The 23,274-nt window shown below is 41.2% G+C and overlaps 1 protein-coding gene and 1 long non-coding RNA gene across 7 annotated transcripts in view; one reads left to right on the top strand and one right to left on the bottom strand.

Moving 5' to 3' along the window:
• The window catches only part of SLC33A1 (solute carrier family 33 member 1), a 46,334-nt gene extending 40,422 nt beyond the window's left edge, over positions 1 to 5,912 (bottom strand). For 3 of the 6 annotated variants that reach the window (XM_064586016.1, XM_045903497.3, XM_045903496.3), the window contains exon 1: positions 4,554 to 5,907. In XM_064586016.1, coding sequence (XP_064442086.1) covers positions 4,554 to 5,325 — 772 coding nt within the window. In that variant the 5' untranslated portion in view covers positions 5,326 to 5,907. Of the gene's footprint in view, positions 1 to 4,553 lie in introns of all 6 variants that reach the window. The other 3 variants (XM_045903498.3, XM_045903499.3, XM_045903501.3) reach the window with 2 other exon arrangements.
• An 84-nt stretch (positions 5,913 to 5,996) lies between these two features.
• On the top strand, positions 5,997 to 14,937 carry LOC135363829 (uncharacterized). Its single transcript, XR_010409974.1, has 2 exons — positions 5,997 to 11,521; positions 14,012 to 14,937. It is a non-coding gene; the product is annotated as an uncharacterized LOC135363829 (long non-coding RNA).
• The last annotated feature ends 8,337 nt before the right edge of the window (positions 14,938 to 23,274 follow it).

Genomic DNA, 23,274 nt, shown 5'->3' with positions numbered 1-23,274 from the left:
CCACTCCCCTTGCTTGTGGTTCCCTCTCTTGCTGTGTCTCTGTCAAATAAATAAATAAAATCTTAAAAAAAAAAAAAAGACTCAAAATTATTATACAGTAAAACTAAATTTTTTTTGGTTTACAGTTCTATGAACTTTAACACATGTATAAATTTCAAATCATCACCACCATAATCAAGATACAGAATGGTTCCATCACTCCCCAAAACTCCCTCATGCTATCATCCACTTAAACTCACCTTCCCCTCATCCAATCTCTAGCAATTGCCCATCTATTATAATTTTACCTCTATAATTTTACCTTCTGAGAATGCAGAATGTTTTAAGTCTAGATGTACATGCTAAAAAATGTATTACAGTCTATTTAAAAGTAACTGGTCTATCTAGAAATGGGTCAATTAGTCCTGGCCACATTCTAAATAGCATTTCTGGTCACGCAAAATATATTGAGTCCTGCTTCAGAAAGCACGACAAAGAAATTTGTCACTAAGTAAGAATTAATTGGTCCTGCTCTCTTCCTAGTTCTAAGAATATCTTACAAATACTGTTTTAACTATATTCATTGCCAGTTTGATTAGCTTTTCTTTCACCATCAGTTTTTTTCAAAATACTTTTTTCTCATTGACTCTTATATGTTCATGCCTATCTATATGACAAACTAATTCTTAAGCTCTAATATGTTTAGCGCTCTTCTCCAGTATCAAATCTAACCTGCCCCAACCCAAATACCCTGGTCCTTATCCCAATCACTTCTTCTATTCATTATTGTTATTACTGCTTCTAGAGGAGTAGGCCTCAATTACCAGTTCACAGATTGGATCTAGACTAAAGACATATTTCATGAGTCTAATAAATGTTTTTAAAATTATAAAATAAACAGAGAAGGAAGCTTTAGCTTCTCTTGAATACCGATAAGATTCAGCAATCCTAAGATCCCACTGCCACAAGACAACAATTTATTGAAAATTGAAGCTCCCCACCTTCAGATGGGCATGAGTTTTTCAGGTCACTACTGTCCCCTCCAAACCCTACAGTCCTGTACCAACTCACTTGATTCATTTACACTGTCCACCTACCCATTCCATCACTTTGGTTTGCAAAGTACCATTATAAATTCCTTTGGAGCAGAGAATTCTCAAATTTTAACACCTATCACATGGCTAGCACCAAACAGGCACTGAGTGATTAAATGCCACAGGTCACTTAAAAAACAAAACAAATTTTTTTTTGTCATTTCTATGCCATTAGGCATTCCAGAAGTGGGCTGATGTTTTTAGACATCAGCAGTTAGAGTGCTACTTTTCTCTGGTAGAAAAGCCCAATCAGCACAAATTATATTTAGGTTTCAAGGTTTTCCCTGAGGTTTTTCCTAGTTTCCTACCAACTGTTAGAAAGACACCAGTAGGTCTTTTGTAAAATAAAGTGTGGATACTCTTTGCTTTATGCCATTTTAGCTTACAAGTTTTCTAAGAATGATCTACATTCAGATAGTGGGGGAAATCCTGTATCTCTACCTCCAACTAGGCAGCTGACCTCAGTTTCTTCATCTGTAAGAATGAACTGAGATGGTTGGGGCACTTGGGTGGCTCAGTTGGTTGGGTGTCCGACTCTTGATTTGGCTTGGGTTATGATCTTGGGGTCATCGGATCAAGCCCCATGATAGGCTTCACACTCAGTGGGTAATCTGCTTGAGATTCTCTCTCTCCCTCTCCCTCTGCCCCCCTCCCCCAGCCTGTGTGTGTGCACCCTCGCTCGCTCTCTCTAAATAAATAAATAAAATCTTTAAAAAAGAAAAGAATGAATTGAGATGGTAACTAGACTTACTGTGGTGACCACTTTGTATTGTACACAAAAACTGAATTATGTTGTACACCTGAAACTAATACTGTTATATACCAATTTTACCTCAATTAAAAAAAAAAATCAGCTCCCAAAAATACAAATCAGAATCTAAATTATAAAAAAAAAAGAAGGAATATATTATCTTTCCAAGTCATAAAACTATGTTCTAATATCTGTGTTCTTCTGGGTTACTTTCATCATCTCTTACAGCTCAAAAGGTTGTCTCTTTTTGCTCCTAAAGATCCTTGAAAACCAAAGGGGGCAGGACAGAAAAAGCTCCCTTCTGAGTTCAGGACTGCCTTGGATCCCTGAAGCACCAAAAAGCCAATCTCAGCACAATCAAGGTTTTGTTTCTAAGGGATTTTTCCCATCTTATCCTTCATGTTCTAAATTTATTATTTAGATTACTGCTTTGTAAATGGCAAAAACTGTCTTTTCTCAATATATTCCATTTCTATTTATCTGTAACTCAAAACAAAGTATTAATCAGAGAATATATTTTACAATTCTAAAATACGTCATAATTCATATTTATAATTCATAATTAGGCTTTTAATTTTCTGATTTTCTAAACATCTGCCTCAGTGTTTTGGCTCTTTTGTTACCTAAGCAATTTTATTTCATCATTCTTTCTTTGCTCTTAAAATTCCTAAAAACCGCTGTTTTTTTTCTTTCTTTTTTTTTGTTATACTGCTACTAAGTTCCAGAAAGATCGAAGCTATAAATATGATATGTACAATCATAAAGAAGAGAATGAAAACTCTTCAACTCTTAACTTACTAAAATGTTTGAACTAAAAACTACACACAGAAAAAATTAAATACTAAGCTATTTTTACAATTTCCTATAAACAAAGTTCAAATTCCACAGAACAAACAGCTATTCAAAATAACAAATCAGTGTAAATAAAAATCCAATGCGGCACAATTTTGATCTTCCCATTGGGGAACAGTTGTGGCTAAGAAAGGATATAATTAACATGGCTCCTGAATGCATAATGGCATTCTGTGGAATGATGTTTTATCAATCACTCCTGTACTTAGAGAAAGCTCTAATTTACCTAGTTAGTAATTTAGTTTCCACAACCTCTTAAATCTTGACATCTCTTCTGAGGCTTTCCCATGTTAAGTAATACACCATTTCATTAGTCCTTCCTGCTGACATGAACAGTTCCAGTACAAAATGAAAAAATGCATAAAAAGCAATGAGGTGCTAATACGATGCATTCACAAAATATTTCTAGGCAGAGAACTATCCATAGAGCAGGAGTGGGACCCCAGAACACTTCAAGACCAATCTGTTTAAATGCAAAGCAGTATCTCTCAACCATTTTCGGCCCCAACCCAATTAAGGAAAAGTATAATTATCATTTCATCAGTAATAGTAGCTCACTAGCAGTTTGAGGAGGTAGAAAAGGGGATCTCTTACAGGGCGTAGGGGTATGGAGGAGGTAAGATTCAAGAGATGAGTAGTGCAGTTGTGAATCCCTCCATCCTCCACACTCCCCAAATATTATTATATAATCCTTATACTTCCCTCACTACACAACTACCCCTGACATTTACTCTGTCTGGAATCCCCAAGCTAGTACTGGGAAGATGGGAGAAAGTTGAACTGCTTACATTTCAAGAGAATCACTTAAATTCATCATCATTATCAAAATGAAGATTCTACCATTTTCCTCATGTTGGTTATTCCTGATATTGCTAATTTTACTTGTTTCCTAATTGTTAGGAAAGCTTAAAAAAACAAAAACTCAGAAAACCTTCCAAGGACATGTATTTTACTTATTCAGAAAAAGGGGAAATTTTATAGAACTTACACAAAATTGCTTACCAGATAAACTTCAAACTCTTTCTCACAGCAATTCAAGAAAATCTTACTAATTGGGTCACAACTTTTCTTTCATCACTATTTCCCAAACCGGGTCCCCACATTACTGCTTCAGGCACTCTGAACACGGTAGGTACTGTCCTGCACCTTTTTGTACTTTGCAGCTTCAGTGCACTTTCACCTGGTGTTGTGCTTTCTGGAATTCCACTTACCCACTTCATGGAATTTTATAATTCAGCAAGGTCAAATGTTATCTGCAGTGTGAAGCCTGACTCTCACAAACTAACAACCCTGAGCTCCCCATAAATGTTCATTTCTCCCATTACTTGTGGGTTGGACTCTGCTTTATTCATAGAAGGCCCTTAGAACTCTGTCACTCGGCCAACTCATTAATGCTGAATAAATTAACCCTATTCTATTCACCAGAAGGCTAGGACTCTTGGTATATCAGCAGAGGCAGAAATGAACCAGAAAGCATGGAACTAGAAATCTCAATCCAGTAAAAGGAAAATGTAAGCCACAGGATTCAGGTTGGATTCATTGCTTCACACTAGTCAGACTTTTAAAAAATGTGCATCTGTGTATTAAGCAAATATCAACAGCTCCCTAGACTGAGAGTTTTGTTTGCCATTACACAACAATGTAATCCGATGAGCTGCCTCTCCCTGCTCATTGCAGGGTACTCATCAATTATGCGTGCTCTCCTGTACTCATTCTGGCTGAAGCTCATTTTAGCAGAAAACTTAACCTCGGATAATCTCCCTCAAAATAATTTCCAGCAAATTAAATTATGAGATTGCCTCCAACGTCACGCACTCTGTCAAAAGGATTCATAAACGTAAAATAAACCTAACCGCATAATAGTTTAAATACACTACCTGAGAGAGTAACGATTCCCCTGGGTTGAGGCTGAAACCGCAAATATTTGTTACAAAAGTCCGCAGATTCAAGGGCCAAAAACAAAACATTGCCCAAAAAGTAGCCCGCTGTCTGGCCCACCGAATTGCAAGTAGAAGCATAACCCACGTTTTCCCGGGATAACATTGTTAACGCCCAACCATCCACAGCGATGTCCTGAGTGGCGGCCAGGAATTCAAACAAAAAGAATGTCACAGTGAGAGCAATCACATCGGGGGTTCTACCATCAGTGTTCCCGAGCAATCGGTCCACTTGAGTGGATAAATATATCATGAACAGTCCCAGTATGTACTGTGTAGGGACAAGCCAAGATTTGCGACGACCAAAGTTCCTAAAGTAAACTGCATCAACCAACGGGGCCCAGAGCAATTTGAGACTGAAGGGCCAAAAGACGAAACTGAAGAAAGCTTGATCTGTATAGCTAACATTTTTGCTCTGCAAAATGAGAGGGATGCTTCCCGCCAGGCCCAGTGGAATGCCCTGAAGCACGTAAAGAAAAAGCAACAGCAGAATGCTGCTTAATTCGGCCCGGCAACTCCGTGGGGCTTTTGAGAAGTCACCAGTGCCGGTATCCCGCAGAGCTTCTTTGTCCCCTTCCCCGCCCACCAATTCCTGGTGACTGTCATCCCAGCCGCCTGGCGGCAGAGGACCGCTCTTCATATCCAGAGAGTGGTTGAAAGTCCCTGGTCGTCGTTGCCGACTGTTGTCCTTGTGGGAGATGGTGGGTGACATATCAGAGACGATGCAGAGCCCCGTCTGTGGAGTGCCGGGGCTGAGCGTCTTGGATCCGCCTAGTCCCAGGTCCAAGGCTATCGCTCTGGACCAGGGTCTCGATGGTTCAGGGAGGAGGAGGACAGGGCGAGGGGTGATAAGGGCACTTCTTACAGTGGCCCGGAGAGCTGAAGCCGGGAGTCAGTCCCCTGGCTGGAGGCCCAGGCGATGCCCAGATAGGCGCCTCTTGGAGCTGCGTCAAGGAGCCTGAAAGAGCCCCCCGGGCAGCCGCGCCGGGCTCGGGGCTGGAGGAGAGGGCCGTGGTGCTACGATGGAAACGGGTCCTTGGCTGCGGCGAGACCGAACGGCCAGTCTCCCGACCCACCTCCAGTTCTCGCCGCCACCACTGCAGCAGACAGCACTTTCTCCACAGGACTCCAGAGAGACCAGATAACTTCCTGCCTCGCGCCTCAGTGTTCTCAGGAAGTGGTCCTAGACTCAAATGAGTCCTGTCCCCGCCTCCAGGGCAAGCCAATCAGGGCATGCTTCCGAGGCCGAGTTCCGAAACCACGCTTGGTAGGAACCCGCTACTCCCGCGACCCGGACCTCATGGGAGGATTAAAGCGGAAGCACCGTACGGCCTGGGCGGGGCGCCGCGCGAGCTCCGACTCTATGAGCGCATGCGGCCGTCTGGAAAGCGTGGGCCTCGGTGATTGGGCCCGCGCGGCCACGTGAGGGCTGGTTGAGGCAGGCCTGCGCAGGTGGTCGAGTGAGCACACCGTCGAGCTTCTGAAGGTGGGGGCTGCCGTGCTTAGCGCTGGTCGCTAGCCTGGGATAGGGCAATGCCCAAACTCGGGGCCGGGAATTGTGTGATGCCCCTGCTTGCGTGGGCCAGACAGAAACGGGGAGGAGAAGGGTTGAAGTTTACGCAACGTCTTTATCAGCAGGCAAGGGTGCCCCCAAAAGGGTAGGAAGAGACCTGGTTAAATGGAGAAATACGTGTCTCAACAGTGCCTGCTTTTTTATGGCATGATTGAAACTGCTCAGAGGTGCTAGATTTCTCTGTAGTCCGTGTTTTCCAGTGTGGTGGAAGAAATGTAGTGGAACTGGGATCTGGGTAACTAACTCGTTACATTGGGTCGATTGGAATCATAAGATTCCTCCCCTCCCTCTTACTGTTGATAAAAGGTCTTGTAAGAGCCAAATATTAAAGTTTTGTTTCATGTTAACTCGATATATATGCAGTATTGAAATGATAAGAGAAAATAACCTTGGGGAACCAATAGCATTAATTGTATAGGAAATACCTATAAAGTTTTATATATAATGTTTATTTATATTACATACTATTTTCCATTGGATAACGAATACTGAAAACAACATATGCTTGAAAGTTAAACATACCAAACCTCACACCATTTAAAAGATAAAACATGTTATTGCTGGCCTCTCCCAAATAGTCAAATGTTGCAATAACTTCTCCATCTCAAAATTTAAGAAGGAAAAGGTTGGTTTCCTGAAGATGGACATTAAAATTTGAATACAAAAAGTTACACATTTATGGGGCACCTGGGTAGGTGAGTGGTTTAGCACCCAACTCTTGATTCCTGCTGTGGTCATGATCTCAGGGTAGTGAGATCAAGTCCCCTGTGGGGCTCCACAGTCAGTGGGGGGGTCTGCTCAAGATTCTCTCCCTCTCCCTCTCCTCCCCTACTGGTGTGCACACTGTCTCAAATAAATAAATCTCGAAAAAAGTTACACATTAGTTAATTCTCTTTCTTTCTCTTTCTTTCTTTCTTTCTTTCTTTCTTTCTTTCTTTCTTTCTTTCTTTCTTTCTTTCTTTTTGAGAGAGAGCAAGTGGTGGGGAGGGGCAGAGAGAGAGAATTTTAAGCTGGCTCAAGGCCAGCAGGGCTTGATTTCATGACCCTGAGATCATGACCTGAGCTGAAATTAAGAATCTGGTGCTTAACTGACTGAGCCACCCCGATGGCCTGAAACTTCATTCTTTAAAGAATGGCTTCAAAGTCCACAAACTTGCTGAAATGTTTTTTTAAAGTACATAGGCATGGTAAGTTTTAGTAAATACTTGTTGAATGATGTATTATATATTAGAAAGTTTACTACTGAGCTATGTAAGTGGGAATTATTTTTATTTCAAAACTCATTACAAATTATTCATACTGTCTCATCCACTTAAATATTGTAAAATAGATTTTTCTGTATTATTTATCTTGTCCTAGTATCTTTGGGTTAGTCACGATTAAATTCTATTCCATTTTTATATAATTAGAGAATTAGAGAAGAAAAATAAGTTCCATTATTTTTGTAAATAGGATGTATTGGCAAACTGAATCTTTGCTTGTCCAAATGTTGTTGTTGACTTACAGCTTTCATTTTTACTATTATTTTTTTAAGATTTTATTTATTTATTTGAGAGAGAGAAAGAGATAGAGAGAGAGAGCATGAGAGAGGGGAGGGTCAGAGGGAGAAGCAGACTCCCTGCTGAGCAGGGAGCCCGATGCGGGACTCGATCCTGGGACTCCAGGATCGTGACCTGAGCCGAAGGCAGTCGCTTAACCAACTGAGCCACCCAGGTGCCCCTCATTTTTACTATTAAGTTTTCATCAGATTTTATTTATTTGTAAGTAGCTTGTTCTGTCTGGTGTTTGTAAGGTTTTTTTTTTTCCTCTAACTTCTAGATATGTCCTTATTTTTTAAAATCTTAATCCTTCTTGGGTATATTTATCATCTATTGTTGGGTTACATATTATTCCAAATTTTAGCACCTTAAAACAATGATCATTTTATCTCATAATTGCTACTGGTTAGCTGGATGGTTCTGGCTAAGTATCTCCAATGAGGTTGCAGTAAAGATGTGAGCTGGGGCTTTAGTCATCTGAATGCTTGGCTGGAGCTGGAGGATCCACTTCCAACATGGCTCAATCACATGGATGTTGGCAGGAGGCCTCAGTTCCTTGTTATGTGAGTCTCTGTAGAGCTGCTTAGGTGTCTTTCTGAAATGGCAACTGGCTTCCCTCAGAGCAAGTGATTTATGGGAAAGAACAAGGAAGAAGTTACAATGCTTTTAAGACACAGTGTCAAGAGTCACATACTTCATCATATTCTATCAATCACAAGCAAGTCACTAAGCCCATCATACCCTCAAGGGAAGGAGAATAAAGTTTTACTTCTTGAAGGGAGGAATATCAAAGAACTTGTAGATATACTTTAAAATTGTCATACTGGGAATCAGTGAATTATTTCAATCTGAATATAAAAATCTTTTCTCAAGGTCAGGGAAGTATTCTATTATTTTAAGAATTACATGTAATTTTTATTTCTATATGCAGATTTTAAAGGGTTTTTAAATTGAGAAGTTCTCATGAAGGAAATAGTGCAGCTCTGGTGGAGGTGCCAATGGAAGGGTATTGGTGTATTATAAATCACATATATGTACCACACCAACCATGACTGTACTTTGGTCATCCTGCCTTTCCGATATTCAAAACAAACCTCAGTAACTCATCATTTTTTTTTAAAGATTTTATTTATTTATTTGAGAGAGAGAATGAGATAGAGAGAGAGCATGAGAAGGGGGAGGGTCAGAAGGAGAAGCAGACTCCCTGCTGAGCAGGGAGCCCGATGTGGGACTTGATCCCAGGACTCCAGGATCATGACCTGAGCCGAAGGCAGTCGCTTAACCAACTGAGCCACCCAGGCGCCCCAGTAACTCATCATTTTTAAAAGCCCAGTTAACTTACCAGGAGTCCAGGACACAGGAGTCAACACTGGCTAAAAGTTTCTAAACTAAAACTTGTGATCATACTGACTATGACACAACTAAGAAAATCAACAGACTAATAAAAATTTGTTATCTAAAATCACTCAAAATAAAACAATTGCCCTTGACTTTTTACAGGCCAGACAAGAGAGTCCATACACTAGCTAATATATCTTGTACCCATCAAAAAAAGGTGAAACAATTAGTCAATTTTTTAAAAGGCCATTTGGTTAAAGTTGATCAAATTGATCCTTGATATTTATTCTCAAGTTAGGTGCAGAATGACTAAAAAATTAAATACAAGATAGTTTCCAAATGTCTCATGATATTTATGATTGTCTTCATTCTTTATGCCTTTCCCCATCATCTGCCAGAGTTTTGTTTTTGATTTTGTTTTTGTTTTTTTTAAGTAAGCTTTACACCCAACATGGGGCTTGAACTTAGAACTCTGAGATCAAGAGTTGCATGCTCTACCGACTGAGCTAGTTAGGTGCCCCATGCCAGACATGTAAATATTGCTACATGTCTACCCAGAGCTGACATTCAAAAAGAGACCATCTCCTTTTCAGTCAAGTGCTCTCCTATCCTATTTTGACCAAAAGGAGGTTGGAGGTGAGGGACGGGTCAGGAAATTCTGATATGGAATATGGGGTAATCTTGGTTTAACTAACGTGTAAGTAACAATGTAATGCTGGTCATACATAATATATTCTCCATATTTAAACTCTCAAGGCTTTCTGGAGGATCCATAAATAACTGAAATTGATTTCCTTAAACCTGATGTGGCAGTTTTAAAACATAGCTTCCAAAGTCTTTATCACTTTATCACTTCTCCCTTTGAGAGGTGGAGACTGTGTCCCTTCCCTGGAATCTAGGCTCTCCCACTGACCAACAGAATACAGCTGAGATGATGCTGAACTAATTTCCAGGTCCAGGTCTTAAGAATCTGGCAGTTTCCACTTACTGTCTCTTGAGACAATCTCTTTTGGAACTGAGTACTATGCACTAAGGGTAGAACTATTTGGAAAGGAACTAAGGCCCATGGCTCTCATTGCTGGCTGAGCTGCCAGTCAGCAGCACCAACTTGGTTGCCCTGTGTGAGCTACATTGGAAGTGAATCCTCCAGTCGCAAGTTAAGCTCTGCTTGCTGATGCCACATGGAGCAGAAATAAGTCTTCACTGCTAAGCCATGCCCAGATCGTTGTTTCTTTCTCAGAAGACCTCATGGTAATCTCATGGGACAGACTGAAACACTTCCCTGCCAACTGAGGCATGCTCTCCCACTAGGCTCTCAGGGTACCTCAGCAAATGTGGAGCAACTCTCACCGTGAAAACAAGACTGGCACTGCATGGGACCTTTAGCCACTACTATTACGAACAGCTGTTCCTTTTGAATACTCAATGCCCTTTACTCACTTCTGGTAATATCATTCTTTTTCCTGGTCTTCTCTGATTGAGGTGTTCTGGTGAAGCTGGTGAAGCTGCCAAACACAAACCCTTCCTGGTGGTAGCTACAATCCCTTCTTGCTTTCAATTGCTCCACTCCATACTTTCCCATTCTCCATTGCAGATGCCTGAATGACCAGAAGGGTGAACACAGGGTCAGTTCTAGGCCTATCAGAGTCCACTGTATGGATTTGCTAAAATTTACCAACCAGTCTCATATTGATGATACGGTCCATTTAGGTTCTTTCTAGTTTGATGGTTTGTTTTCACTATCCCTCTCCATATATATATATATATATATATATATATATATATATATATATAACATACACACATATATTTTAGAAATAAAATTTCTGGGTGAAATGTATATTTAAAATGTGATAATAGGGGCACCTGGGCGGCTCAGTCCTTAAGCATCTGCCTTCAGCTCAGGTCCTGATTCCAGGGTCCTGGGATAGAGCTCCACGGGAAGCCTGCTTCTCCCTGTCCCGCTCCTGCTTGTGTTTCCTCTCTGGCTGTTTCTCTCTCTGTCAAATAAAATCTTAAAAAATATTTAAAAAAAAAAAGTGATAATATTGTCAATAGCCCTACAAAAATTTTTTGTGCCAGTTTACACTGTTTAACTGTGATTAATCATGTCTGCTTGCCCGCATTAACCCTTTACGTGTCAAATTTGTCAGTCTACACCAATATGACAAGTACAAATATGTGATGTTATTTTAGTTTGTATTCTTTTAATGATAAAAGCATATGTTCACATTTATTATATGTATACATATTTTTAAAAATTTCATTTTTAAAATTTCATTTATTTTTCCTGCAATTTGAGGCTGAAGCTCTCAAAAATAAGATATGAATTACATCAGAAAAGTTCTGAATGGATAAAGAAGATGTGGTTCACATATACAGTGGAATATTATTCAGCTATCAGGATGAATACCATTTACACTGACATGGAGGAACTCTAGGATATTATGCTGAGTGAAGTAAGTCAGTCAGAGAAAGAATTATTATATGGTTTCACTCATGTGGAATATAAGAAATAGCGCAGAGGATCATAGGGGAAGGTAGGGAAAACAGAATGGGAAGAAATCAGAGAAGGAGATAAAGCATGAGAGACTCTTGACTCTGGGAAACAAACTGAGGGTTGCAGAAGGGGAGGTGGGTGGGGGGATGGGGTAACTGGGTGATGGGCATGAAGGAGAGCACGTGATGTGATGAGCACAGTATTATACATAACTAATGAATCAATGAACACTGCATCAAAAACTTATGATGTACTGTATGTTGGCTAATTGAATTCAAATTTAAAAAAAGTTCTTATCACATATGATTATATTATTGTTAATATCAACCCAGTTTTTGTTCCTTTGCTGGTATCTTGTTTTTCCATTTGGAAGCTTATGGGATTTTCCTTTTCTTAGAGGTCAGAATTTTCACCACGACTGGATTTCTCTCTTAAGTTTTCTCTCATAACTTTCTTTTTTCTTTTTGTTCTACATTATTGGGAACTTCCAAACTAAGTCTTTCAAAGACAAATTGGAATTTTTTTTTTTTAATTTTTAAGTCATCTCTACACCCAACATGGGGCTCAAACTCACAACCCAAAATCAAGAGTCGCGTGCTCTACCAACTGAGCTAGCCAGGTGCCCTGATAAATTGGAATTGTACAGTTAAAATTTGTGTACTTTGGTAGGGCTCAGGGGAAGGTAGGGATGAATAGGTGGAGCACAGAGGATGTTTAGGGGACTGAAACTACTCTGTATACGAAAATGGTAATTACTTGTCATAATATATTTGTCCAAACCCAAGAGTCAGCCCTGATGTAAACTATGGGCTTTGGGTGGTAATGATGTGTCAGTGTAGGTTCATCAGTTGTAACAAATGTACCACTCTGATGGGGGATGTTGTTAATGGGTGAGGCTATGCATGAGTGGGGACAAGAATATATGGGAAATCTCTGTACTTTCTGCTCAATTTTGCTATGAACCTAAAATAAATTTTAAAAATAAGGCTATTTTAAAATATGTGAATTCTATCTCATTAAAAAGAAGGACTGTAGAAAATTATTTGCATGGGGATTGGGGGTGGTGGAAGCTTGCTGAATTAAGAACATCAGATTATCAATGACTCAAAACTGATGGGTTTATTGGGGGATCATCTTACCAGTCTTGTTTATTTTGTATATATTCAAAATTCTCCGTAACGAAGAAAAACAAACAAAAAATAAATTGGTTAATAACCATTAATACTTCTATTCGGTCCGTTTCAGAAAACAAAAACAAAAGCAGAGAGAGAAACAGAGTTTTACTGGAAGGATATTGATGGCCTCCCAGAATCAGTAAAAAGATGGAGGAACTGGCCTAGCAAAAACACAGGAACTATAGCTCAAGGCTAGACAGAAGGTGTTACAGCTATGGGTTATAGGAAATTTGCCAAAAAAACCTCCTCTGGCAGGCCTTTGATCTCTGAACTTGAAGTTTTTCCTGGGCTCCGTTACAAAAATGAACACCACCATCTAGTGGCCCTTTCCTACACCTATGTGTGGGTGCAGATTTCTTGACTGGTTTTCCAGCTCACTATCATCTGAATTATATCTTCTATATATCCCTCAGAATTTTTTCATTGCTTTTTTTGGGGGGTGGGGAAACAATCAGGTTTATTGTATAATTTATAGAAGTAAAATTTTACTTTACAGTTCTGTAAGTTTTGATAAATACAAACTGTTTTGACAAATATTTATGTAACCACCACCACAATCAAAATATGGAAGTTTCATCACTCCAAAAAGTCTTTTGCGCTCATTTGAAGACAATCTCTCCACCCATCCTCCAGTCCCCAAGCCCCCACTGATCTGTTTTCTCTCCCTAGTTTTGCTTTTCTAAAATGTCATATAAATAGAATCATATAATATGTAGCCTTTTGAGTCTGACCTCTTTCAGTTAGCAAAGTGCATTGAAATTGTCGCTTGTATTGATAGTTCTCCCCTCTCCTCACCCCCTTTTTGTGTTTTGACTGAGTAGTATTTTGTTGTATGGATTACCAGCATGTGTTTATTATCCATTCACTAGTCCAAGGACATATGGATTATTTCCAGTTTTGGCAGTTATGAATGAAGTCACTATAAATACTGTGTACAGGTGTTTGTGTAAACATGTTTTCATTTCTCTTGGGCAATTACCTAGAATAGGATTGCTGAGTTGTGTGATATGTGTATATTTTAACTTTCTAAGAAACTGCCAGAATGTTTTCTAAAGTGGTTGTGCCATTTTATACTCCAACCAGCAACACTTTTTTTTCTCCTCATGACATCTTACATGGTTTTCCAATATTGCCATGTTTTACTCCTAAATTTTTTCTTCTGTGATTTTGTGGGATTTTTAGAAGATTGGGAAGATGATACCAAAATATTTTAAGTAACATACTATGTTTATTAATTATTTGTAGTGACTAATTTTTGAATTTTTTTTTTTAAGATTTATTTATTTGACAGAGACACATAGAGAGCAGGAACACAAGCATGGGGAGTGGGAGAGGAGAAGCAGGCCTCCCACGGAGCAGGGAGCCCGATGTGGGGCTCAATCCCAGGACTCTGGGATCATGACCTAAGCCAAAGGCAGACGCTTAACAACTGAGCCACCCAGGTGCCCCTAATTTTTGAATTTTATCTCTCCCTTTCATGATTGGGGTCTTGATGTTGTTTGTTTTCATTTTAATTCTGTTTTAGAGAGTCACATATCTGTTATTTTTCTGTAAAAATTTCCCCATATCTTGTCATGTTTTAATGTACATGGTTTTCAAAATAAGGACAGAGTACATAATGCTTTAGTGAATCATTTCACAATCATATATTGGGTACTCACAATGTGCTAGTCGTGGGACCATATTCTGAAAATAACCAATATTTTTTTATGGTGCTTTAACATTTAAAAAGTGCTTTCATACATATTATTTAATTCTATGAAGGTAAAAAGAAATACAACCACCCACAACCAAACATTCTTTGTGTGTGTGTGTGTGTGTGTGTGTACAGAGAGAAATATGAGAATGAATGATAGGACAGACAAAAGATGAGTTTAACTGGCTAAGAGATGGAGAAAGTTGGAGAAAGAGGTAACAAATGTGTGAGGGGGAGGTTGGGAAGTGGAGAAAGGAAGGACATTCAGTGAGTACTAGATTGGGTTACCATGTTTGTCCCACCCTGAAATTCCCTTGGGTATCCTTACAATGTCTCTTCACATTTTTTATGGTCTTTGGAAATGCTAATTAACTGGTTACCTACCTTTTCCGACAAGTTATTCCCAGAGAGAGAATTTTACTTTGGGCAACTAACACTACCAATAAGGCAAGAAATCTTAGATAAAACGGGAGTAGGTATGGAAAGGCAAACTTGGTGAAGTCTCTCATTTCAGGAAAAGTGTCTATTCTTGTAACATGTCCTAAGTAAAGTGGGGTCATGCTGCTTTTTTCTAGTCACCTCAAATTTGTGGTATCTTGGTTGAACTGAGGCTCTGAATGCAGAGCTGATTCCTAGGAAGAGGTCAAAATAAAAACATAAAACTATTGGTTACAAATTGAGCTTTGCATTTGTATAAGTATTATTTTTTTTTAAGATTATTTATTTATTTATTTGACAGAGAGAGAGCACAAGTAGGCAGAGTAGCAGGCAGAGGGAGAGGGAGAAGCAGGCTCCCCGTCGAGCAAGGAGCCCGATGCGGGGCTTGATGCAGGGCTTGATCCCAGGACCCTGGGATCATGACCCGAGCCGAAGGCAGTTGCTTAACCAACTGAGCCACCCAGGCACCCCGCATTTGTATAAGTATTATGATGCCTGTTGCCAGAATACTAAATTCATGGATGTTATGTGAATATAGGTAAAATTAATATATGCAATTTTAATATATTAATATATGAAATATATGAAAACAGCTTAAAATCCTAAACTTAAAAATTCCATGGAGGGGTGCCTGGTGGCTCAGTCAATTAATCATCTGCTTTCAGCTCAGGTCATGATCCCAGGGTCCTGGGACCCAGCCCTGCACTGGGCTCCCTGCTTAGCATGAAGTCTTCTCCCTCTCCCTTTGCTCCTTCCCCCGCTCATCCTCTCTCTGTCTCTCTCATTAAATAAGTAAAATCTTTTAAAGAAATTAAAAAATTAAAAACTCCATGGAAAGTGTTATCATTACTTGTGCAAAAACAGAAAGCATACCGCATTCAAAACCCGGAGGACTTCATTTTCTTCACCCTCACTGCAAGCTGTTTTATGAGTTACTGTGTTTCATTCTTTTATTTTTTATTTTTAATACACAAATACTCCAACAGCAATATTACTCACAACAGCCAAAAGGTGGCAGCCACCCAAATGTCCATGGACAGATGGATGGATAAATAAAATGTGATACATACACACAATAGAGTATTATTCAGGCTTAAAAAGGAAGGAAATCCTGTCTCAGGTTATAGCATGGATGAACCTTGAGGACATTATGCTAAGTGAAATAAACCAGTTATAAAAAGACAAATACTGTATGATTTCACTTATATGAGGTATCTAAAGCTGTCACATTCATAGAAATAGAAAATGGAATGGTGGCCACCAGGGCTGAGAGAGGGGGAAATGAAGAATTGTTCAAGTTTTGCAAGATGAAATATAGAGATCTGCTGTATACAATGTGAATATACTTAGCACTACTGAACTGTTCACTTAAAAATGGCTAAGATGGTAAATTTTCCATCACATGTTTTTACCACAATTAAATACATTACATAAATACCCAGTGAATTTATACCCATGAATTTTGTAAAGGAATACCAGTTTAAAAAATCCATCAAAATTATAGCACTGCAAACAGATGGAAGAAACAGTGGTAATAGGGCCATTACTGTTTTAATATATACCCAGTGATAATTGTGGCTTTAAAGATTATTTGGCAAAGTGTATTTTGAATGCTTAATGAACAATGAAAAGGCTAGAGCCAGTTGGCCTAGGTTTGAATCTCAGTCCTCTGGTTTACTGGCTGTATAACCTTATGCTAGTTAATTTCTCTCTCAGTTTTCTCAATCATGAAAAGATGCCAAGGGGATAATGATAGTACCCATGTCATAAGATCATTGTATTAAATGTGCTCATATATGTAATAATTTACAATAGTGCCTTGGCACATGAAGTGTTCTATCAGGTTTATTCAATGGTCTTCTGCTTCAATAAAACAGGATATTTAAAAATAGGAATGTATCATATATGGGTGGTTATTTTTATCATATAATTGTTCTTTTATGAAAGGATTAACTGCAAGATTTTTTAAAAAGTTTATTAATTTATTTGAGAGAGAGTGAGAGAGCAAGAGAGAGCACACAGAGGGAGAGGGAGAAACAGACGCCCCGCTGAGCAGGGAGCCTGATGCAGGGCCCGATACCACGCCCCTGAGATCATGACCTGAGCTGAAGGCAGAGGCTTAACTGACTAAGCCACCCAGGCACCTCTAACTGCAAGATTTTTAAACAATGAGATTTTATGGTGTATATTATCTTTTAAAATTTTGACGTGATTTCAAACTTATAGCAAAGTTGCAATAACTATACAAAGAGCTCCCATATACCCTTCACTTACAGAGGGCCTTCAAGTTTTTCCCATTATCCTATGATACCCTTTATAGCAAGAGGATTCAATCCAGGAGGATGTATTTACTCAGCTATCATATCTCTACTCTCCTTCAATCTCAAACAGTTCCTTAGCCCTCCTGTGACCTTCATTTTCTAAGATTACTGTGCTAATTGTATTTTTCTGAGCATTGCACCACATTTCCAGTTCCACATGCTCTTCTAGAATTCTGTCATCTAATCTAGACAAACCCTGTGCCTCGGTTCATGAACAGAATATAGAGAAGTGGACCTGTGTAACTTATGAGGCTAGGTTAGAAAGGCCATACAACTGCTACCTGGCTCTCTTTCACACCCAGACACATATACACACTCCCTGGGATTCCTGAGCTGACATATAGAAAAATCCAGTTACCCTGAGGCTGTGGTGATGAAGAGACCATAGAGAAGTAGACATGTCAAAGGAGCTGCAGCTGTTCCAACCCTCAGCTGTGTGAGTCTTCCAGATCAGGTGTCATTCATGTGAGTGCAAAAGTCTTCACATGATTCTAGCTCCCAGCCTTTGAGCCACTCTAGGTGAGGCCTAGTGGAGCCAGGCTCTGGGCTGGACCAGCTGACAGCTTAGAACTGAGAAGAGCTATCCCCGCTGAACCTTGTCCAAATTGTAGCAAAATAGTGTTGTTTTAAGCCACTAGGTTTTAGGGTGTTTGTTACAAACCAGTAGATAACTGGAACAATTGTAGACCTGTTATTTTGTGGAATGTTCCTCCATTTGGGTTTGCCTGATGTTTACTCACAGTTGGGTTATATATTAGGCAAGACCACTGAAGTAATTCTGTGCTTGGCTCACTGCATCCATCAGATAATGTATGATGTTGATTTGTTCCACTACTGTTGATGTTAACTTGGATCACTTGAATAAGGATGTGCCTTCAGGTTTCTCCACAATAAAATTACTCTTTTTTTCGTGTATGATTATTTTGTAGAGAGATACTCTGAGACAATGTAAATAAAACCTGTTCTTGATCTATCTTTCATCTGTAAGTTTTGCCATCCATTGATGTTTCTTGCCTGAATTTATTATTTCTATGAGGGTTGCAAAATGATGATTTTATAATTCAATTATTCCTTTGACTTTTATTAGTTGACATTGTATTACAAGGAAGGGTTTTCTATTTAATCATCCATTTATTTATATCATCAAAGATTGATGGGCCCCTAATCTAATCAGTGGATGTGATTTGTTTACCATCACTTTTATTTTGATATATTATCCCAGATTTGGCTAGTAAAAGTCCTTTCAAACTGACTTCTGTATCCCTCTGACATGTCCCCATTCTTCTCTGAATACTTCCTTACTTCCTGGCCCAAAAAGATGTTCCTGGTCATCCTGTCCCTGCTTTGCCCCCGAAATCAGCCTTTTCTCCAAGAAAACATGGTTCCTCTTGTTGGAGAATAGTATTTAGAAACAGTATCTGGTGGCTTCTCGGGCTTTTCTGTGGACAGAGACAAGTAAATACAGTAGAGGGTAGTGAGTACTAATGAAAGGGAAAGGGATGTGGGAGGGAGCACAAAAAAGGAAAAGACATCTAACCTAAGGCTTAAGAATTTTGGGGAGGGGAACAGAAATATTCTAGACAGGAGATATTTATGTGCAAAAGGCCTGAGTCAAGAGAGAATATGTCATGTTTAAGGAACTAAAGCAGTATGGCTAGAGTAGAGTGAGGGGGCAGCAGTAAGAGAGCAGGAAACAAGGTAAACAGGGGATAGCCAAATCTCAAGACAAGGACCAAATGAACAATGTTAAAAGTTTTAACTTTATCCTGAGAGCAACGGAGAATTATTAAGAAGATTCCAAGCAAGAGATATATGATCAAAAATCATTTTTTAAAAGATTTTATTTATTTATTTGAGAAAGAGTGAGACAGCATGAGCAGGAGGGGCAGAGAGGGAGGGAGAGAGAGAATCTTAAGCAGACTCCACACAGCATGGAGCCCAATGCAGGGCTTGATCCCATGACCCTGAGATCATGACCTGAGCCGAAACAAAGACTCAGATGCTTAACTGACTGAGCCACCCAGGCGCCCCCCAAAATCATTTTAGAACAGTTGTCTTCAATTAAAAAAGAAACAATTCACATACCATCCTAAAAGGATTTTGAAATACTATATACTTCCTCCCACATTGGGATTAAGTTGGCATCTAATATTTTTTATAAGCTTTAAAGTTAATTTTTTTAATGGGAAGTTTAAAATATTTTACAGTTTGAAAGATGAAATGACCTTTGATTATACCTGAAGTATTTTATGATATGATACTCACCAAATCTGAAAAGTCATGTGAAATTTCTATCTGTGGATTTTATCAAATGTTATCTAAAAAATGTGTTGGTCTCAGAAACCACAAAATTACATTAATAAATATCAACATCACTAGTCTATATTGCCTAAGTTGTTCTGAATTTAGGGCAATTTTCACCCTTAACAAAACTGCGTATGAGACAGGTAAAGGACTTACAGGTTTAAGATTATTCAACTACTCATTAAGAGAGGTTTCCAGACTTCCCCTTTTGCCAAAGATGCAGTAACAGGAACTGGATTTACCCTCTTGCTGAAACAACAACAATAACAACAACAAAAATCAGACAAAATATATGAAACAATGGTTTTGAAATACTGAATATCAAGCATTAAAGGACAGAGATGAGCCCTTCAATTGCCCCAGCTTACTGCCTTGAGAATCTCTATAGACATAAACTTAACAGTATTAATAAACACATTAAATATAAATGGTCTAAATACTCCAATTAAAAGAAATTGGCAGATCAGACAAAAAAGCAAGATCCAATTATTTGCTGCCTGTAGAAAAACACTTTAAGACATAACATAAATGCAGAAACAGGTTAAATAGTTGCAAAAGCTATATCATACGAATAACCAGTCAAGAAAGCAGGCATACTATTTTATTTTATTTTTATTTCTTTTTTAAAGTAAGTTCTAGGCCCAACGTGACACTTGAACTCCAGACCTTGAGATCAAGAGTCGCATGCTCTACCAACTGAGCCAGCCAGGCACCCCAGGCGTGCTATTTTAATATTGGACAAATGTCAGAGTAAAGAATATTACCAGGGATACAAAATGTCATTTCATAATGAGAAAGTGATCAATAACAATTCTAAACATGTATGACCCTAATAACAGAGTTTCAAAATACAAGAAACAAAAACTGATAGAACTGTAAGAAGTTGATAAAATCACAAAGAGATTTTAGAACCCCTCTCTCAATAACTGATAGAATAAATGAACAGAAAATCATCAAGAATATAATAGTCTTGAACAATATTATCAATCAACTTGACCTATTTGCCATATATAGAACACTCCACACAACAGCAGAATACACATTCTCCTTTTCAAGTACACACAGAACATTCACCGAGATCGACTATATTCTAAGCCATAAAACAAACCTCAATACATTTAAAAGGATTCAAATCATACAAAATATATTCTCTGATCACAATGGAATTAACTTAGAAACCAATAACAGGTTTTTGGAGGCGGAGAGTGAAAATGGCGGCCTCCCAATCTCTGCCCCGGAGGAGCCGAGAACTCGGGGCCCCGCTCCTCAGTGAGCCCCCAGAGAAAAGCCGTCAGTCACTCCCGTCTCCCCAGTCTCCGGCCACACTCCGTGCTCACCCGGCCTGCGACCACGCGCCTCTATCTCTGGCACCCGACCCCGGGTGGAGTCTCCAAACCCAGCAGATCCCTGCGGTGCACTCCCGCGCGGCTCCTCCCGGGGGAGGAAGGCAATCACATAAATACTGAGTTATTTCTGTGGAACTGTAACCCTAGTCCTAGAGCACAGAAATGGTCTTGTTTGAAAGTCTCTGTCTATGTCCACAATAGAGGATGTCTTCAGTCCCAGTGGCATTAATTTAAATCCGACCACCATACCTACAGCAGAGAGTTCTAAAGCGTCCGGCGGGGAAGCTGTGTATTCATGACAATGTGGATGAAGCTCTAGTTACACAGTCCGTGATGGGGTTCCACCGCTATCCTGCAGAGAGTCACTGTGGCGTCAGTTCCGAAATAGTAGCCGTTTCACTAGAGAGAGAGCCATCAGACGTTCTTCACGGAGCTCCGCGCAGATGCTGAGCCGGGCTTTGGCTGCTCAGAGCTCAGCTGCCCTGAGCCCGGTCACCCTTGCAGGCGACTCCGGGTCCCGGGGCCCTCACGGTGGGCCTTCCATCCCCCCTGGGGGCCCGATGACCCCGGGGACCCCCTGACACTTCCCAGCCTGCGTGGGCTGTGGGCGGAGCAGCAGGACCAAGAGGGTCCCTCAGGACAGGCCGGCAGCTGGACTCCACACCGGCTAGCATCCGCCTCAAGTGATCATTCTCTTTCCTTAGCTCCTGGAACTCCCTCTCTCTGGATGCAGCTCCCACCCAGCTCTTTGCGACTCTGTCCTGATGGAAGAGGACCAGCTTGCGATAGTAGGAGGTGGTTCTCTCCAGCTCCTTGCCCAGGTCTTGGGCCATCTTCTTGTAGAGGTTGCGAATCTGGCACGTGAAGTTCATTTCTCTGTGCGCGCTGGCCAGTTTCTTCTTCATTTCCAAGCACTGAGCTTCCGCTTGAAACACTTTTCGGTCAAGTTGCAGGATGTATTGGTCCTGTTCATCCAGGGGGTTCTGAAGTTTCAGCTTCAGCGGCTGAATCTCCTTGTCCAGCTGTGAAGTTTCCTTCTGCAAAGAGGCTTCCTGGGTTTGCAGGCTGTGGATTTGTCGTGTCAGCTCCACGATCTCTTGCCTTTCTGCCCACAGTCTGGCTCTGTGTTGCTGTTCCCCTTCGGGACTTGGAGGGGACCCAGGGCAGCCAGCATCCTCAGGGACGCCCTTCAGATCCACTGCTGCCTGATGGGCGGGCTGATCACCATTTCCTGCTCCCCTCTTTGGCTGGACTCCCCGGGTCCCGGCACCGTCGTGCTCTGCAGGGAGGTCAGGCGGGGGGATGGCCTGCAGCCCGGGTCCGGCCCTGGACGGGGACTGGCTGGCTTGATCTTTCGGGACCAGCTCCATGCATGCCTTCGACGGCTCCAGCCTTTCTTCCCCCTCCTTCTCCTGCCCTTTCTGCCTCCATCTCGAAACTTCTTGGTTGAGCGGTTTGGGTCCTTCTGGAAAAGGAGTGTTTTCACTCTGATCCTTCGTTCTTTTCGTCAGAAGCTGTTCTCCATCCTTCTCCGATGTTCTGAGGATGGGTTTTTCCCCAGGGACCTGGGGCAGGTCGGGAGGCTGGTCCAGTTCCTTCAGTGCCTTCCTCAGAAAGTTGACAGTGTCCCTATCCACCAGCCTGCTCAGTTCTGTGTTCATTGCCGACAAGCACAGGGCTTGTAACAAGGGAGGACTGGCCACCACCGCGGGCAGCCTGAGGGTGGCCTCGGCTTGTGTGGTTGGGCCACTCTCCTCACGGCGGGCTCCACACACTTCGTGGCGGGCAGAGCCCCTGTGGCCCAGCGCCTTCACGCTTCTTCGAGTGAGTTGTGTCTTCACTAGGAGAACCAGCAGCACAGTCCATATGAGCACCACGCAGGGCAACACGGGGAGACTCGGGCTCTGTCCCCAGCTTTCAGAAATCAGCTGCAGCGCCCCCCACAGGTGCTCCAACACCAGCTGGCAAGTGGATCTGGCGGCCAAGAGGGGGCCCTCCATGGCTGCGTCGGGCTCCACAGCTCTGTCTCCAAGGGCCAGAGTCCTGTGGCCGCAACGGACCACTCAGAACCCTGTGGAGAGTTCCACCTATGAGGTCAACGGTGCCCGGCAACCAGGGCAGAGCAGTTGGGCTGGGGGAGGGGAGGCCAGCCAGGTTCCAGAAAACAGTTGCCCCTGACTTTGCCATGAAGTAGAAAGTTGTCTCAATCACACAAGCCCTGGGGGCGGTGGGAAGGGCTGATCCCGGCCCGGAGCTCAGCCACTCAGGCCCACCTGGCCCTACAGCAAACCTAGGGGCTCAAGGCAGGGCCAGGTCACGTCCGTCCGTGCGCACAAGACAATCAGGGCAGAGTGTTCAGGCCTCCTTCCCGGGCAAGGCCCGTTCTCCTGATCTGAAGTTTCCCTTGGCTTCAGGGACTCCTGGTCCTGTCT

The sequence above is a fragment of the Mirounga angustirostris genome, unplaced genomic scaffold (assembly GCF_029215605.1).
Source record: "Mirounga angustirostris isolate CCGP_5_RB_7025 unplaced genomic scaffold, mMirAng1.0.hap1 SCAF_1, whole genome shotgun sequence".
Taxonomy (NCBI): Eukaryota; Metazoa; Chordata; class Mammalia; order Carnivora; family Phocidae; genus Mirounga; species Mirounga angustirostris.
The sequence above is the reverse complement of the archived record's forward strand: the minus strand, read 5'-3'. Positions and strand labels throughout refer to the sequence as shown.